Raw genomic sequence first — 17971 nt, forward strand, 5'->3', positions numbered from 1 at the left:
TCAAAACCTGAGCGCACATACATCAGAAGCAAGCGGGCAGCCTTTCCCTCAAGTACTTCCTTCCCTCCCAAAAAGGGACGTGAGCTGCAAAGCAGGCTGCTCCGCACACGGGGACCGGCAAGCAGCCGGGGAACTGCCACCGCACATCACTCTCCTGCCCCACAGGTCTCCCTGAGCAGCAAGAGAAGGTCAGGAGCTGAACAGGCACCAGTGGACATCTCGCTTGCTGCAAAATGCTCTTCTTAAATTCAGCCCAAACCACAGCTCTCTAGAGTGTGTTTTTGTTTGTTTGTTTTTTTTAATGGAAGCAACGCTTTTTTTTGGCCAATATTTAAAATAGTTTATTATAGCTGTGATGGGCACGTAGTCAGTTAAATAACTGCCTCAGATTGAATGATAGAAGACACACACACAAAAAAGAGAGAATGACTGGATTACCTCGATAGGACTCTAGCAGCTTTGAAGTACATCTAGTGATGGGACAAGGGGAAATGATTTTAAGGTGAAAGATTTGGATATTGGGAAGAAATTCTTCACTGTGAGGGTGGCAAGGCGCTGGCACAGGCTGTCCAGTCCCTGGAAGTGCCAAAGGTCAGGCTGGATGGGGCTGGGAGCAACCTAGGCTAGCGGGAGGTGTCCCTGCCCATGGCAGAGTCTGGGACTAGATGGTCTTTAAGGGCCTTTCCAACCCAAACCATTCCGTGCTTCTATGACATTTCTCAGTTCCTAGTCATGCCTCAGCTGCCAACAGCACCATCACGGAAACAGCTGCTGCATTCAGGCTCTTAAAAACAGGTCCTGAGTTCTTGCAACTCAGTGACTTAAGGAGGGGACAGCCAAAGAGAGTTACTGCTTCCCATAAAAAAAAAAAAAAAAAAAAAAAAAAAAGGGGGGGGGGGGGCGGGGAACCTTAAAAATACTCCATGGGATATCAATATTCCCAAGGCAGGATTTCCCCAATCATTCCTGACCAGAATCCAAGCACTTGACAGCTGTTGAGCCTACAAAGTTGGGCTGTCTCTGGCAGGCACCTGAGCACAGCCAGGCTGCCTCGGGCCAAGCGGAGCAAGCGTGAACCCCGCTCCTCACGGTGCCACTGCGGCACTGGCACAGACATGGGCTCCTGCTCCGGTGCTCCGAGCCAGGCAGCTTCCACAGGAACGCCGCATCAGGCCGGCCGTCAGCTCTGCCGCTCACAGCCTGCCAGGGCACCGCGGGCAAGCACAGGACACTATGAGCAAGCGATGCTGAACAGGGTCCACCCTGCCTGGATGCTGGTACTTGGTACCTCCAAATAACCTCTGTGCCAACTCACAACTTTCTTTCCTATTTTTTGACTTCTAAAGGAGACGTTAAACAGCACTGAATATTTTCCTTGCAATTCCAATAAGAAGACTCTCCTTATACCAATATTGAGGTCAGGTTTTCCCTGCTGGAGACTTAACAAGGCCTAAAATATATATGGCTTCTCCAAGAGCAGACATCTGAGAACAGGATCCCATGTCTAATAAAAAAAAAAAAATCAAATCACATTTTGGTAATTGGAAGAGCACTTGTCCCCTTAAGGTCATTCAGTGGTAGAAAGTGAGGTGTGTGAATTACAAAAAGCAAGTGGCTCTGTGAGCTGTTGCTAGACAGGGGACAAGACTTGGAAAAAGAATGACCAGTGGGACAGGACTAGAGGATCTTTAAGGTCCCTTCCAACCCAAACCCTTCTGTGACTAACAACGGATTTCACAGTATTCCTTCTACAATAAAAAGTCCGAAGGTTCAAGGGGATCAAATACTTCCTCTACAATATTCCCTTCCTCCCTCAGAGAAAGAAGCGATCACAGAAAGCCCTGCACAAGTAGTTTTCCTGTCAGATTCCTCTTCCCTCCCCATTTTAAGTTGGTAGATAAATATGCAGAGCTACCAAGAGAGAAAAACACCTTTATTCAGCCCAACGAGCCTTGCAAGTTTACATGGCGCTGCGACGGACTGGCACAGATCCTTGCTATAAAGCTGCTGATGCTTCATGGAATTAACATCTCTCATACTGCTTTCTGCAGGAGAAACCTGGGCCTCGTTTCTCCTGTTTTGAGAGGGCTGCAGAGGCACAGGCAAATGCAGTGAGAATTCACAGCGGAAAGCTAACACAGAGAAGTTGGGAAGCGTTACGTGTTTGCCAAGGGCAATACTGCAATTTAGCTTTTCTCATAAGCCTCTGGCTTACACCGGAGCTGGGTTTTCACCACCTAGTTTAGCTCGGACTTGTAAAAGTCGTTAAGGCACGGACACTGCCTTCCCCTGCTGAGGCTGCAGTAAAGATGCAAACTGCCGTTTCCCAGTTGCTCGGCCAACGGAGGGACTAGACGGGAGGACAAGGACTTTCGTACAAATCACGACAAAGCAGCAGAGATGGAGAGAGCTGTGGTTCTGCCTTACCCCGTGCGGGACCCGCCATCAATGCAGGGAGACAACAGACCCCCACAGGGACAAAGTGGTGGCACATCGTCACACCCTCGTGAATCCAGGACGTGGAACCTGCTCCTCTGATCGCGGCGCAAGTCTGGAGCTCTGCCTGGAGTCCACCCCGAGGACGCAAACGCAGCCCCCAGCTGCGAACACCCTGCCCGCCGGCACTCCAGTCTCATCCTTACCTTCACTGCAAGGCTACAAACGGCACCAGCAACGACTTGCATGCAATGAGAAGAATATTGCCTCAGAAACTCAGCTGAGAACTTTAGGGCACCCTACAATCAAGCTTGATTTAATCCAATTATTCCCAGGAGCGGGAAGGGCGCAGAAAACATTAAAACTGGCATGCATCATACTCCAGGGAAGGTTTAAATATTTAGAGTACAATTGGTATTTAAAACTGTGTGAGTCCATTTCCTGTGACAATTTTTAAAAAGTAGGTATCTAACAATTTAAGGAACAAGTGTCCTTTGGACTAAACCTTAATTCTCAGGAAAGCAGATTAAAACCAGTAGGTATATACACACTAGCTGTATATTCACACACGTATGTAAAAGCAGCTTAAAATGCCCTTCTCACTTTGCAAGTCTATGAAATGTACGTTGTCTTTATGCAATCTGTTTCCTACAAGGCCCTCACTAGAAGAGGAATTTGCTGCCTTCTCTTTGAAGAAAAGATTACGCATGGATATTTTTTTCTCTCCTTTTTTTGGCATTTTTTTTTCTTTTCTTTCTTTTTTTAAACACACTGTCCTGATAGTTATTCTGTTTCACAGGAGACTGGCCAGGCTGGTGGTGGGTCCGTTCTGTGCCTGGAACTGTACAGGAGGTGGTCCATCTGTCCACTGAAAGATAACAAACAGCATGAAAATCCTACAGCCGCTGCCTGGGGGGGGGACAGCAGCAAGGCCAGGGGAAGGAGCTCACCCTTCCCACCTTCACTACCCTTGGGATAATTAAAGATTTCATCACCAGAAGTTGCGTATCAGGTTTGACTTCGTTTTATATGTGGGGAGCTTCAGTCCCTTGAACGGTATTTCTTTCCAAGCCACTCCACGTGCCTGGCATTCCAAACTCCCATCCTGAATCCAGGGTCAGCGGCAAGTGAGAGCATTTCCTGCTCTCACAGGCAACATCTGACCCTCCAAACGCAGAAAACCATCATTTGCAGGAATAAGGGAACCCAACTCTTGATGTCTTTGCGCCCATTACACACTGCAGCCACAGTACTTCCAGAGCAAGTAAAGCCTCCGGTCCTCACTCATGTCATTACTATAATATTTTCCTCCTCACGTTAGTAAAAATTTTCTAAAATGGGCAGGTTTAGGATTTGTTTCTCAATCCTCTTCCCCCTCCAGATTATTAACCAGCACAGATTATGCACAAGCCAGCGGTGGCAAGCACTGGTGGGGAGGCTGGAGCACCGGCTCGTGGCTCCATGCCTGGGCTGTGCTCCTGGATGGGGGCAGACACCTGCCTGGGGGGTCTCTCTACATGGGCTGCGTCACCCACACTTTCATTCTCACAAGCCTCAGGATCCTTTTGCAAGCAAAGCCAGAAAACAGCATCTTCCTATTGGCTTTTCCCCCCTTTCTTCTCCCCAAAAGGGAATGTTGAGAAAAAGATGTCAAGTTCTTCACATCTCACATTCCCATTTGGACATTTCAGTCCAGAGCAGTAAACTCTTGCGCCTTTGCCGAGCTGCAGCTTAGGAAAGCGTTCTGTATTTCTAAAACAGTGTTATACAAATGTTTCTGACGGGAAGGACAACACTATTTGAAGTCCCAAGAAAGTTGCACTTCAAGGCAATGGCTACGCAGACATCAAATGGTGTATTGACTGGAAACCAACAATGCAGGAATGCTAAACTATCAGTAGAAACTGCACTTCTAGCAGCGTACAACAGCGTTGCCCAGAACAAGGCAGGCTGGATGACTTAAAACGTTAAAATGAAACCTGAGAATATAGTAAGTTTCTTTCAAAACCAGTAGTTGTCAGCAAAAGGAAGCAGCTACCCACTACCAAAGATCTTAAAGAATTCTAAGTTCTGTTGTACCAAGAGAACGCTTCTAAGAAGCAAAGACTATACCCACCTAATAACCTTCATAAAAAATTAGCCAGTCAAGTCACATTTCCTCTTCCTATTATCAGTCCAGTTTAAATACTAAGAAGCAGACTAAATTTTGGCAACTTATTGGGAAGCGTGCTCAACAGAAAGAAAGGAATAGTAAAGCAAAGCAAAGCACATCGTTTTGCCTCAAAACCGCTCCTAACTGCCAGGTGAAGATTGCTTACCGTGATTAGATTGTGTTCTGGAAGACTGCACGCTTCGATGTGGTCCTGGAGGAGCTGTTGTGAGAAGTTCTGATGCATCTGTGCTGCCTCGTGTGCATCCATGGCGTTTCCACAGGCTTTGTTCAAGTCTGAAAGACAAGAGCATCGTATGCTCACCCGGAATCGCTGTCCCTGCTTGCTTCCCACCCGTCAGCTCTCTCATCTGGAAAGACCGCTCCCATTTTTGATGACTGAATGGATTAAAAGGCCGATATACCGTATCGCTTCTGAACAAAAACGTCTGAGAGAAGCAGAGGGATAAGGGAACCCCAAAGCCTTCCCTTTGCCAGTAGTACTGGCAGCACACATTGCAGGATTCGCTGTTATTTTAGTTTCCAACTATTAAAAATAACATTACAGTAGCTTTAAAAGGAGGAAGGAACCCCCTCGGGCCAGGAAGGGCCCCCCTCCTCCCCGTGCAGTTTGCGTTCGGTCTTTTTAGCTTCCAGCACCATCTAGTGGGAGCAGGGGAAGCTCCCAGGTTCCTCACTGCAGCTCCACCATGCAGCAACACAGGTTTCAGCGGTCGAGAACCACTTTATTTTGGGTGGATCCTTTGCTTTTGGGGAACTCCAGAAGCCCGCTGCTTTGTAGACACCGAACGCTGATCCTTGCGTCTTGCTTTCTCTGAGTTTTACTCACAGGTATCGGCTCAGACTTAAGACTGGCAACCTACTACAAATCACACAATTTCAGCTACAAATTACATGTGGCAGGTGCAAGGTGCTGCACCTCCTATCGATGAACACACACGGTTGTGTGTTGTTACTCCTCATCAAGCACCTTTTCTTCATGAATAGGCAATTAGTTCTACAGAGGAAACTCTTGGGAAAAATCAAAGTAGAACCGAAACTGCCTCTCTGCGTTCCCAGCCTAGTGGATACCACCGGAGGTAACGGCAGCCCAACGTGGGGTAGTGTTTCATCTACAGCAGATACGTCAGTCTACTATCGGCACGTTTTGTATGGGAACTACCGCTTGGAAATGAATAAGGAAATTATTTCAACTGCCTGGAAGCAGTTCTGTAGCAAAGGCAACGGCAAAGCAGAAAATAAGCCTGGCCTGCTGTGCTCCACGCGGAGCACCACGCTCATAGTAAACATGACAATTTAATATAAATTGAAGCTGCGGGTTAAGTTCTTGGAAAAAGGGTAGAGTTACTGCTGCATTTTCTAGTGAGAGCAAATCAACTGCAGCATTAACGTTGATGGTCTGCCAAGAAGCTAGTCAATATTTGAACAAAGCATCCCAGGGCCTGTGTAAATTAGATTAAACAATATTTATGAACAAAGTGATATAATATTCTCTTATATTTATTAAAGCCCATACACAGAAGCAAAGCCTAAGTGAAACTTAATCAAATGTTTACTACAATGGGAACGGCAGTCCAGGAAGAGCAGAGCAGCAGCAGAATTGATGCTGCAGGGGGGTGAGCCGGAGCCCTTTCCAAAACATCCCCAGTTCAACTGCCACTCAGCGACAGCAGGAGAAACCACCCGCCACCTCGTGCCCATCCCATGGGGATGCTGGAGCTCTCCCCAGCATCCTGCACCCCCCAGAAAAACAACTGAAATATGTACAGCAGCGCCAGAGCTGCAGATCGGTAATGGGAAGAACCATCTTGCGTTTCCAGTGGTATTTTATAAACCCCGGCAATTTTTCATTTAATCTCTCGGCAAGTGCTTGCATCAGTACGCATCCCCGTACACAATCCCTAGTTAGCAGCAATGGGCTCTTTGCCGTTCTGGGGTTCGTTTTGGTTTTTTAAAGTACAAGACCTTTTCCTAACTTACCTCTCAACAGAGCTGAAGACCACAGCTGCACAGACATATCTGGTATCTTGCTTGCAAGCTGCATGGCTGGTACTACCATATTATTACTTTCCTGGTGAAGAGCAGATATCAAAATAAAATGGATAATATATTTATTTAAATTTTCTCCCTTTGTGAACACGCATTACAGAGATGTTAAATTTGTGGCAAAAAAAAAAATAAATCTAACTGCTGCCCTGTTCTAGCTAACAAGTGCTTAAGGAGACAATAACCCAAACATCAAAAGCTGTCTGGAATTTTGCTCTGTCCTAGGAATTACGGTGTCTATTTGCGCAAGGTAATATAAATATTTCATGCACTCTGGCATATGATGAGAATTAAGGAGCTTGTACCCACAATTCTTTCCAAAACAATCCAGTTGAATGATGTTGTCCTTTATTCTGCTCCTTTTTTCGAGTGATTTCAGGCATTACAGAAAAACACACTTCTAGAACAGACTTCAAACACTGCTACTTTGTTGAAGTGTTATTAAACATGCAAATTACGGCTACAGAATTACATAAGTTGGTAAAGCTGCCAACTTTTAGTGGGACACCAATAAACAGGCATTCTTAAAATAAGATTAATTTCACAAAACGTCCTGATTTTCTTTGGCAAACGACAAGTCAAACATTTACATGGTAACAGCAGAGACGATGAAGGCTTACCCTGTGATTCCCTAACACATAGAATATATGACCCAGGAGTACGAGAGAACAGGCTGTTAATCGATTCAAGTCTTCTGCATTTGACATTTTCAGCGTCTCTCGCAAAAATCGCCTACCAAAACAGAGCAAAAAAAAAAAAAAAGCTTTAAATAAAGTTTCAAAAAGTCCTTCCCTCCAGTATGTAAGAAACATCATTAAGAACCGGCTTAATCTAACTGGCAAATATTAGCACCCAGGGATAAATGTGTGCTGCAGGTGACCTTAAACAAAGCATTTAAATCCCAAACCTCACCTTTCATTTAGCAAAAATGGCTATAATAGAGGCCCTGCCTTGAACAGCTTTTGTTTCAGATGTGCCACTAAAGAACGCGGTGTGATATTGTTATTAGCAATTGGAATTAAAGAGGTCTAAACCCAACAGCTTCCCGGTATCTTCCCCTCAGTAAAGCAGAAGGTGGACAAAATCCACAGGGAGAAGAGCTGACAGGTTTGAAAGCAAGGCCTCGGGGTTTTCATTTTTATCTTAAAAAGCTTGATTTAGTTTCTCCTTTTCCCCCCCCCCCCTCCTGCCTTCCAAGTGCGCTGATTTCTACTCACTTTGCCTCGTTGTATCTTCCTTGGAAGAAGGAGAACAGACCTCGGATGTAGAAAGCAGCTGCTCGAAGACAGTGAGAGCTATGGACAAAGCAATGCGTTGAAATCTAGGCATTGTGCAGTGATTACACGCATTACAGGCAGATTTCTAGGAATTTGCCTAATAATCACATCTCCAAACAAAACATATTTAATGCATGGTCAGAACTTCTGCCTTGAAAAGAAGTTGATTATTTTGGTTTCTTTTTAGAAAAAGCCCGCTACAAATCCAGTATTACCATCACCAGTGCAACATCAGCATGTAGACAGTTTCTGGAATTCTCACCTCACAGGAAAATTATGGTCTGGATTTATCCTTTCCAATAAACTGTAAAGCTACAAAGTGGGAGGGGAAAAGAAAGATAATCAGTGTTTCTCACACATACAGGCTCACAGTACTGACAGCAAGTGTTTTTATAGCAAGTGCACATCAAATCAGAAGGGTGCAAGTCACCACAAACGCACTCCAGTTTACTTGTACTGGTTAGATAATGGCATAAGCATTCCAGTATTAGGAGTTTCCACGCTCATCTTGATCCTAAAATCAATTTTTATATAAAACATGCTTTCTCAGACTTCATAGAACATTAATATTTCCTCAGAAAATCTTTAGCTGTCCTATCTGAGCTGTTCAAGGCCCAAATGAATGCTGCATCAGACTTGCTATTTAATTAAACCCAGAAATCAACTAAGCAAAAAAAAAAAAGTCAGCTTTTTAAATTATTATTTGTGCTCTCTAAGCTTAACAAAGTACCACGTGCTTGGTGAAAAAGGTCATTTACAGCCTCTGCACAAGAAACCTGCGAGCACATCTCTGAAAAGTGACTACCGAGGGATCGGACACATCACAGAGCGCACGCGGCTCCGTTTTCGTATCAATACGGCTCCCAGCACAACGCACACACACGTGCATGTACCTATTTGGGGAGGTTTAGTTAAACCTCGCTAGGTTTTATGTCATCTAATAAAAGCCCTAAACAGATGGAAGCTGAAACGAGCACGTTGAATGAGCCAAGACGATGGAGTGAACCCCCCACTCCATGTTGGGAAGCTTGCCCTCCCAGTGCTGTTGAGAATTCTGCGCCCAATGCAGAACACTGCTTCAGTGGTTTGCAGCAGCAGCAGCTGGCCTAGCTGCTTCTTTACCATTAATTGACTACCCTGATTAAGGAGTTGCCCTGGCTGCCACACAAGGCGCCGTTTTGCAAAAATTTTCAGAAAAAAGAATAACCCAAACACATAAGCGGTTTTCTCTCCAAGGATGTTTAGCCTTTTAGAACAGTCAGAAACCAGCTCACCTCTTGATGCCGGTTGCCTTCCCTGATGTACACACTGGCTAAGTTTGTCACGATAAATGCCCACAGTTCTTGATGTGTAGTGAGCTAAAACATACAAGAGAACAGCACAGTCAAGTACTTCAACATCTAACCCAGAATCCACTCACCCCATATAAATCACAGATTTGGTGCCTTGTATTTTGCTATTAATAAATCCTCCTGACCTGAACTGTGAGCAGCACAGAAAAAGAAATAAATGAACTAGTGCAACTAATATAGATGATCTCCTGATTTTCCTTCCAACCTCAACTGTTCAGTGACCCACACAATTGCAACAAGCCCGTTTCCACATTGAACACATCCACAATAAACAGTTTGGGAAGAAAATCTTACCCTCAGTGCTGTAGTAAATTGTGCTTCTGCATTGTCCATGCAATTAACGGAAATGCAGTAGAGCCCCTGTAGAAGACACGGTATTTCTAAGGTAACGTGTAACACAAGTACAGCAAGCTGAGAGTGCAAAGAAAAGCATGCACAAAAGCATGGAAATTTTAGGGTATTAGCAGTAGCAAAGGTAACCAACAAGTCTCAGTTTTGCTTGGCTCTCGGGAAAAATAAGCAATTTCTACACAAAGTCCTTCAAAATAGCATGTTCCTGTACAAAACACACCATTTCTCTTAAGAAAAACCTCTTCTTATAACACTCAAACAGCAATGCTACATAAACCCTTCCCCTTACACAGTTCCCACAACTGTCTCAAACATGAACAGTGTTAAGTCTTGTGCATTTACCTTGTCTACTATCATGCTACAAATCACTTATTTTACAAAGGGATTTAAGCCTTTGACAAGTTTAGATAACACTGGATGCGAGTCCCCACCGCAGGGCTGGCAATCGATTACACAAACCCCATTACTCAGCAGGAAACCTTACTGTCTGCCTCGCTACGTTCTCATTAGTTACTGGTGATGAGTATGAGTCTCGGGTACGATTGTTCAAAGCATTGAAAGTTTACTGCTAATCGCAGACACTTACTAATAGAGTGTGCAGCTGGGCAGCGTGATTAGAAAACAGTCTGGGAGACTGCTGGCAGAGCTGACAGACTTGTGAAATCTGTTAGGGGAAAAAAACAAGATTTAAGATACCTTTTCTGTGTTTCATTTTACGCTCTAAACCCATGTACTTGCATCACACACGTCACTCAGTAAGTCCCAGTGACTGGTTCAGGAACCCTAAGTCGTGCTCTGAGGTAAAAGCGGAGGCTACACTTGCCCCCAGCCAAGGTACACGCACTGCCCCAAGCACACACCTCCCTCCCACACACACGCACACACGCACACTCGAACTGGTTTTCAATTATTTGCTTTGCAGCAGCTCCACCATATGGTGGCACCACCTGCAAACCAAGTCGCAGATCTGACACACTCAGAACTTGAGTTGGCATGTGAGAGAAGGGCTGGAACCAAAAAGCTTCCACAGGGTACGTGCTTGTGATGAGTTTTATGAGCCAGAACCTATGACTATTCTTTTAGTAGGCTAAATTTCTCCCCACCCTCTGAGTACACTTATGAGAAGGCTGACAGCAGAGGTTGAGATGATACAGCAGTACGTCCTATAAATAAGGGAAGGACGAAGAGGATTTAAAAATTACTGGGAGAATGGAGGAAAAAAAATGCACAGTTCTTTCCTGCATTAAATAACACCACCCCTCTCTTCCTCCCCCCGCAACACAATATGTAAGAGGAAGAAAGGACAGAAAGGCAGGGAACCTTAAAAACAGAAGAACTGGACAAAACAAACACTAAGAGTTAAGAGCCACTCTGTCAGGAACCAGAGTGAAAGGGAAAAGACAGTCATGTTGCAATGTACGATCAGGAAGGTGTCAGTTGTAGCCACTGATCAATTACTGACTCCATGAGCAACTACGAAGTGTTCTTAAATGAAATACTGAAGGAGGCTAACTCTGCAGCTTCAGAGTTGCGATATCCAGCACAGCGTCAGGCCTGACTGTAGCTGTTAGCAGCTGAGCCCCACTGCAACCCCCTTCTGAGGCCAAGTATCTTCCTCAAAACGGAAATTCCCATGTTTTCAAAGCTACCGCTGCTACATCCACAAGCAGGGAAGTGACGAAACCCCCTTTTTACCTCCTGTAATGCTGTGGCTTTGTGTCCCGTGACAAGCCGACACATGATGATGTGTTCCAACAAAATAACTTGGAATGATGACAAGATCGGACTGCAGTCCAACACTGAAAAGGGAACAAAACTTCACTTACTGAGTTACTTAAGACGTTATTAACATCCTAACCACGCAGCCTCTCCCACACCTCGCCAGCTTCCTCAAGTGCAGGTGGTTCAGCAGGACTGCAACACAAAGGTGCCTTTGGGGAAATCTAGAGCATGCTTTGGCTGGACCACCTGGTCAGCATACTGCCCAGCTCCTCCTCCACGCACAGATGGCACAGGTTTGTTGTTTTTCATTAAAAAAAACCCAAAAAACCACACAACACCAAAAACCCCCCAAACCCCACCAAAATCACAATGCCTGAACTGTCAGGAGTGGGAGTTTGAGCACCACTGAAGGAAAAACTTGGGAACACACACTCGGTTTAGAGAATCAAAAGCTTGGATAGCCAAATACAGACAATCAGAAAGGCAGCATGAAATTGCACGTATTTACAGCTCTGTTTACTGAATTACAGTCAAAACCCCAAACCCTTCATTTCTGTATTCAAAATAACTCAGTTTTAAAACAGCAAAGTTCTTTGCTGTGGCAGACACAGACTGATAGGAGGCTGTTGCAGTGAGAAGGTTGCTGCGGATTTCATTTGTTTTAATTTAAATTAGCAACAAGTAATGGAATCTTGCAGCATTGGCTAAACTATAACCCTTATCCTTACTTTTTAGCTTCTCTAGCTGCATGAGTGCTTTGTCTGTGTACTTCTGAGCCTTCTCCAGGTACCCTGCTTGCATGGAATGCATCACTGTCACCTGCCGGAAAACATGGGAAAGATTGCAAAGATATAATTTTTTTGCAAAGAGAAAATGCCTGGGAGTTGACAGAACTCCTCAGCTAACAGCTTTTTAAACGAACTTTTGACATCATTTAGGATTTTCATGATATTTAAGAAACAGGGCAACTAGTTGCAGAATTTGAAGTCACGATTGTCACTGTCAGTAAAAACAAGCCAACATAGCTCTATTTCATACAAGTTCATCTGATTCTGTTTGGCTTGGACATTAATAAAGTTACATTCCAGTTTCCAAACTTCTCGCGCAGTCTCTTCAAACACTGACATCACTGAAAGCAATAGTCTCACAGATGCTGTGGCAGAATTAAACTGCCAGTGCAACGTAAAGCAGCATATGGTCTGCAGAATCTATCGCTGCCGGCTCCAAGCAGTTTTTAAACCAACTCCTCATTAATTAGCAAGACGCATTAAGTAAAAAAAAAAAAAAAAAAAAAAAACAACCAAAAACCTTCTCACCAAGTAGACAAGCACACACATGTGTTCCTTGGGCAGCCAGTGAAAGAGATCAGCGGGGTTGCTGGGCAGAATTTCGTCGTCGTGCAGCGTGGAGATGGTCTGGATGCACTGCTGAAGCTGTTTCAGGCATGGCTTCACACTTTTCACCTGCAAACGATGATTCACATCAGGCATAGCCCCTGCAGCCCAGATGCTTGAACATTTACTCAGTAGGGAAAACTTGCCAGGCAATAAATCCCCCCATTCAGGAAATTAGCTCATGCATAAATCATAACACTAGCATGACAGAATAGCAACTACTTTAGGCCCCATCCAGGATTAACAACAATCAGCCCTTTACATTTGCACATACAACCAACAGACACTCAAAATGTTTTTCAAAATTATTCACAAAGCCTGTTATCTTCACCAACAGTACATGGAAGCGAGAGTGGCTGCCGTGGTTGTAAGCATTATTGCAGTAAACCTTTCCTCGAGGAAGAAGGAATGTAATTTCTCCACTCCTCATTCCATTTGTGATTAAAATCTATAGAAATTAAGTTTCATTAACAAAAAGCAGAGCATCAACAAAAAAACAAACCCCCAAATCACCTCAGTGTAATAATTAACTACTTTTGAAGCAGTACTCTTCTTCCCCAGTTCTCACATGGGAACTACAAGCACAACTCATGTACCTGCCCAGCATCCAGGTAATGCGTGACCTGCAGGACTAAGAAGAACACGCGTAATGACTCTTTCTGGATGGGATTTCCTTGCCAGTTTTCAACTATTTGCCCACAAAGGGTAAGGAGAGGGTGCACCTCCTGCAGCTTTCGTTCCATTAGAAGAAGCTATAATTTAAAAGAAAAATGCATTATTTTTGTGCTAAACAGTTTAAACACTCGGGGAACCACAGTAGAGCCCCAGGTACACTGATCTACTTGTAACAAAAACAGACTCAAAGACATCTTACTGCAAACACACCAGCCTTTTCACATGACCAGATTTCTCATCCCTAATTACAAAAGCTCCAGTGACAACCTGCAGCTATCCTTTTTCCTTCCAGAAAATTGTCATAATCAAGAAAGGAGAAAAAAGCCAAATCTATTCACAAGAATTCTGCAGACTTAAGGCTCATGCCATATATATATTAATGCTGTGCTTGCTCATATAACAAAACAGAATACATAAAGCACAGATAACTGTGCAAGATACCTGAAAAGAAGCAGCCTATATTCAGGCAAGTGACATTCTATTGCTCTGTAACTTGCATTATACCAGTTAATAAAATTATTTTTCTTTTGAAGTACATCCAACTTACCATCCCCTTGCTTAGCAGAAACAGTGCTCTGAAATGAAACAAAATGATGTTATACTCAAAAAGTTACTCAAACCACAACTGTGTATAACTGAGAAAAAAAACAAAACCCAAATCTGCCACTCTCCCCCTCAAAGACAACAGACAAAAGAGCATTAGGGAACCTGCCACAGAAAACACGTTTAAAAGCTAAATGGAACAGTTCAGTCCTAGCCACCGGAATCAAAATCCCAGCCTCTCAGGTTTGTATCCAAGCTTTGGACAGTCCCAGTTACAACAGTTTAAGGCCAAACCAGGCTACTGGGAAAACTTTTGCTGATAAAGACAAAGTTTGGTTTGAAAAAAAGACTCCCCAGAGTCTTGGTGGGCATTATTGCTTTCAAAAGAAAAAGGAAAGAGCTGGAGAAACTCAGAAATATCGGCCTGCCTTTAAAACCCACAGAGAAATCACATCTCTTAAATAAAACCAGAATATCACTAAATAAAATGTAGAGGAAACCAAAATATTTCCTATGGGAAGGGAAAAAAGTCCAGGGAACTCACCTGGTATACTCTGATCCTACCACCCGAGCATATTCTGCTCCTACTCCAAGAAGGTCACATGCAGATACTAAGTCTTTTTCAAGTGTATGTAGTTGCTGAAATGAAACAAAAAAAAACAACACAAAAAGGCTGTAAGATATTGGCATTTGCTTTGTGAATTCAATCAGCAATTTTAAAAAATGTAATCATTCCTGTGCTTTACACACTACAAGTGCTAAACTGGTATTTGCTATGTGTGTCACACCTGACTTTATAAACGTTTTCCAGGTACACCTGGCATTCTCCAGAAGAAAAAAATAAGTCTATAACATCTCAAAGAAAATGTCTCAGCCCAGATTCATACCACGCAAAGCTGTTCCGATTCATGAAGATCACGTGCAGATCAGATCCCAACAGCTCCAATATAACCATGGACTGTTACATTGGAGTAAGCGGCACAACAGTGTGTTTTCCAGCAAGAGCAGCAGAGCCCGCAAGGTATGTTTCAGGCGACCGGGAGAGGATGACACAGCTGCCAGAGTGCCTCTCACGCCCTCCCGCCTGCCAGCTTCTGCACCTTTACCAAACTCAGGTAGAAAGCCACACAGATGTAGCAGAACAGGCATCAAAGCGATGAGACACACAGGCCTTCTGTGGTCAAGCAAAAGCCAGAAAGGAAATACCACACAGAAGAGAAACCGGCAAAGAATGTCAAACTTCAAGAAAGGATCCTAAGAGAGAGGGACTGAGAAAAACGCTTAGACTGCTTCTGAGTGCTCAGGCATTAACTCATGGCAAAGCAAACATTTGTCCTTTAATCGATGGGAAACTAAGGCTCTCCACAATTCACTGTTCCTAAACTACACAAAGGAGCTTGGCAATTCCTTTCCAGCAAAGCTGGTCTGCTTGTTTAAGCTCATCAGGAAGGGGGAAAAGACAAGTACAGGTGACTATTAAGAGTCTTCAAAGATAAAATTGCTTCCTAACTAGCTCTGGGCAGCAGAGTACCTGAAAAGAGCAATTAACTCCCTAAACTCTCGCGTTAAACACCTCGAGGCTCTTTAGGAGCAGAGAATAACCTGGAAAAACAGGAGGAGTTTTTCAGCAATAACCTGCTCTTCCCACTGATCAGTTAACTTCCTGGATATGCTCCCCACCTAACGCACTGGATCACTCAGGAACATCAGCACTTTTAAGAGTAGTTACACAGTTCAAGACTGTAACAAATGTTAAACACCGCAAATTCCAACATGCATCAGTTTATTCCTAGAAGCAAAGACAGCCCGACCTGCGCAGCTGTAGCCACACTTAGGAGCGTATTACAGAACAGGAAGAGTAACATTGCTCGGAGGTCTTTGCCCCAGCTGCTTTCCCCTTCCCAGTTCTGCTCTGCATGCTAATTAGGTTGAAAATAATCAAACGAACACTTCAGGTTGGCAAACTTAACTCCAGCAGGCTTTATGAGAACATTTGCCCTTCCTGCAAGCCATAAGGTGGATCTTATTTTGCCCCACCTCTAAAGCTGTATGTTGCAAGTGCCCACTGGATGATCCTTCCTGCTTTCTTCCCCATCTGCCCTCAGCAGGTAAAAAGCGGGCCTTGATCCAAACTGTAGTCTACCAACACGTTATTTCATAGCATGAACTTTTCTTCTTGTCTCTCCATTAACAGCAATGATTGGGAGTGGGGGGAAGGGGAGGGGAAGACATCCAAGCTCTTTTTAAAAAGAATATGGGTATTTTCTAGCCCTTTTTCCCAGCCACAGTGCTACAGTAACATAGCTATCAATATAAATCACTTACTGCAAGTTGAAAAAGCAATCTACAGTGCCAGTATGGAGTCTGCTGTGAAATCTGAATGGCTTTGCGTAACAGAGGTTTTGCTGTATCCACTGAATTCTGAAACAGAAACGTGCATCCGAGTCAACATCAACACCAGGCTACTGGGAACTTCATCACTAGCAATAATAACTTTTAAACTAGTTGTATTCTGTTTTGATCCCCTCAAAAGTCTCATAGGTCGGGAGACTTAAAACGGGAAAAGCAACAAAGCCAAGTATGTAACACACAGGCCCGCGCATCTATGCCTGACTCAAAGTCTGTTCAGAAGCGTTAGCCCTTTCACTCCTCTGGCTACTATCCTCATGTGCGCTTTTTCCTGCACTTGAGAGAAAAGGCAAACATTTGCTTTAGTGAAAGTAAAGACTAGCTAAGGCTTTTCCATAGAAAAAGAGTAAAAATAACCTAGGAACACAACAAAAGCCTGAGGAAAACCACCTACTTCCCTCCCTCCCCCCAAATTAGCCTGTCTTTGTCTAAACGAGGGCTACAGAAACTTTGGCGAAGTAAACTTCCTTCGCTGTGGAAGACCTGGTTGCAATTCCAGCAGCAACTTTCACAAGAGGAAAGACAAAATGTCTTTTGGGCTTACACTTCACACTACAGCTGACCTCCAAAAAATTTTGTAAATCCTATTATTAGAAGCAATACACTACTCTGAGACCAAAGACACTCAAATCAAAGAGCCCTGTGGCCTCAGAACGACCAATAATTGCTGAAGGAATCTCAGTGCACTCACCTCCTGACAATACAGTTCAGACAGAAGGCTGGCTGCCTCAAACTTAACATCTTCAAACTGGGGAATCTAGCAGCAGCAGAGTTAAGTCAATATTAAACGCTCTCTGGAAACTAGCAACAGCCTGACGTCCAAAACCCCTTAAGAGAACATATATGTTAGGAAAGCAGCCCCCAACCATGGAAGTAGATTAAAACCACCAGGTAAGCCCCCACCCCCAGGGCCAGGCGCTCTCTGCGGAGGTGTTTTGCTGTCGGAGCCAGAGTGTGGTGGCCGGGCTGCGTCGCTCCTCGCCCGGGCGGCCAGGAAAAAGGATACTTGCTGGGATATCAACCACTGCAAGAGAAGACAGCGGGTTAGTCTGCAGCCCCCGCAGGCCGGCCCCGCTGCCAGGGCCCCCCCAGCCCGGCTGCCCCCTACCCCGGGCTCACCGCCTTCTCCAGGTGCCCGCGGGCCTGATCACCGTTGCGGGTGTGGTGGTAGAGGACGGAGCCGAGCTGGAGGTGGGTGCGGGCCTCCATGCGGGCCGGGGGCTTGCGGGGCAGCACGGCCTGCAGGCAGTGCACGCAGAGCCGCACCTTGGGCGGGCTGGACGTGCGGAAGTGCTCGGCCAGGCCCAGCAGCGCCAGGTACCACGACTCCCCCCCGGCCGCGCCGCCGCCCGACCCCGACCCCGGCGCGGGCCCAGCACCGCCGCCGCCACCTCCTCCTCCACCGGCCCCCGCGCCGCCGCCGCCGCCCGCTTCCCCGGAGCCCGCCGCGCCGCCCGCCGCCGGCTGCGGCTGCTGCTGAGGTGGCGGCTGCTGCTGAGGGGCCGCGCCGGCCGCCGAGCCCGACGCGCCCGCCGCCACCGCCGCCATCTCAGGGCCGCCGCGACAACACGGGCGGGAGGGGAGGGGCGGGGGCGA

General features: G+C 45.4%; 1 protein-coding gene across 1 annotated transcript; it reads right to left on the minus strand.

Moving 5' to 3' along the window:
* Positions 1–274: 274 nt before the first annotated feature.
* MAU2 (MAU2 sister chromatid cohesion factor) lies at positions 275–17941 on the minus strand. The gene is made up of 19 exons (XM_080384007.1): positions 17495–17941; positions 17382–17399; positions 17067–17132; positions 16292–16387; positions 14511–14605; positions 13971–13998; positions 13345–13500; positions 12671–12817; positions 12083–12173; positions 11328–11431; positions 10219–10296; positions 9576–9641; positions 9204–9287; positions 8192–8241; positions 7870–7947; positions 7273–7384; positions 6587–6677; positions 4755–4882; positions 275–3304 (listed from the first exon to the last, which is right to left on the minus strand). Exons 1-19 carry the CDS (start codon positions 17921–17923, stop codon positions 3230–3232), a joined length of 1992 nt encoding a protein of 663 aa, XP_080240133.1. The 5' UTR covers positions 17924–17941; the 3' UTR covers positions 275–3229.
* Between the last annotated feature and the right edge of the window lie 30 nt (positions 17942–17971).

The sequence above is a fragment of the Falco punctatus genome, assembly GCF_963210335.1.
Source record: "Falco punctatus genome assembly, chromosome: 4".
In the NCBI taxonomy this organism is placed as follows: Eukaryota; Metazoa; Chordata; class Aves; order Falconiformes; family Falconidae; genus Falco; species Falco punctatus.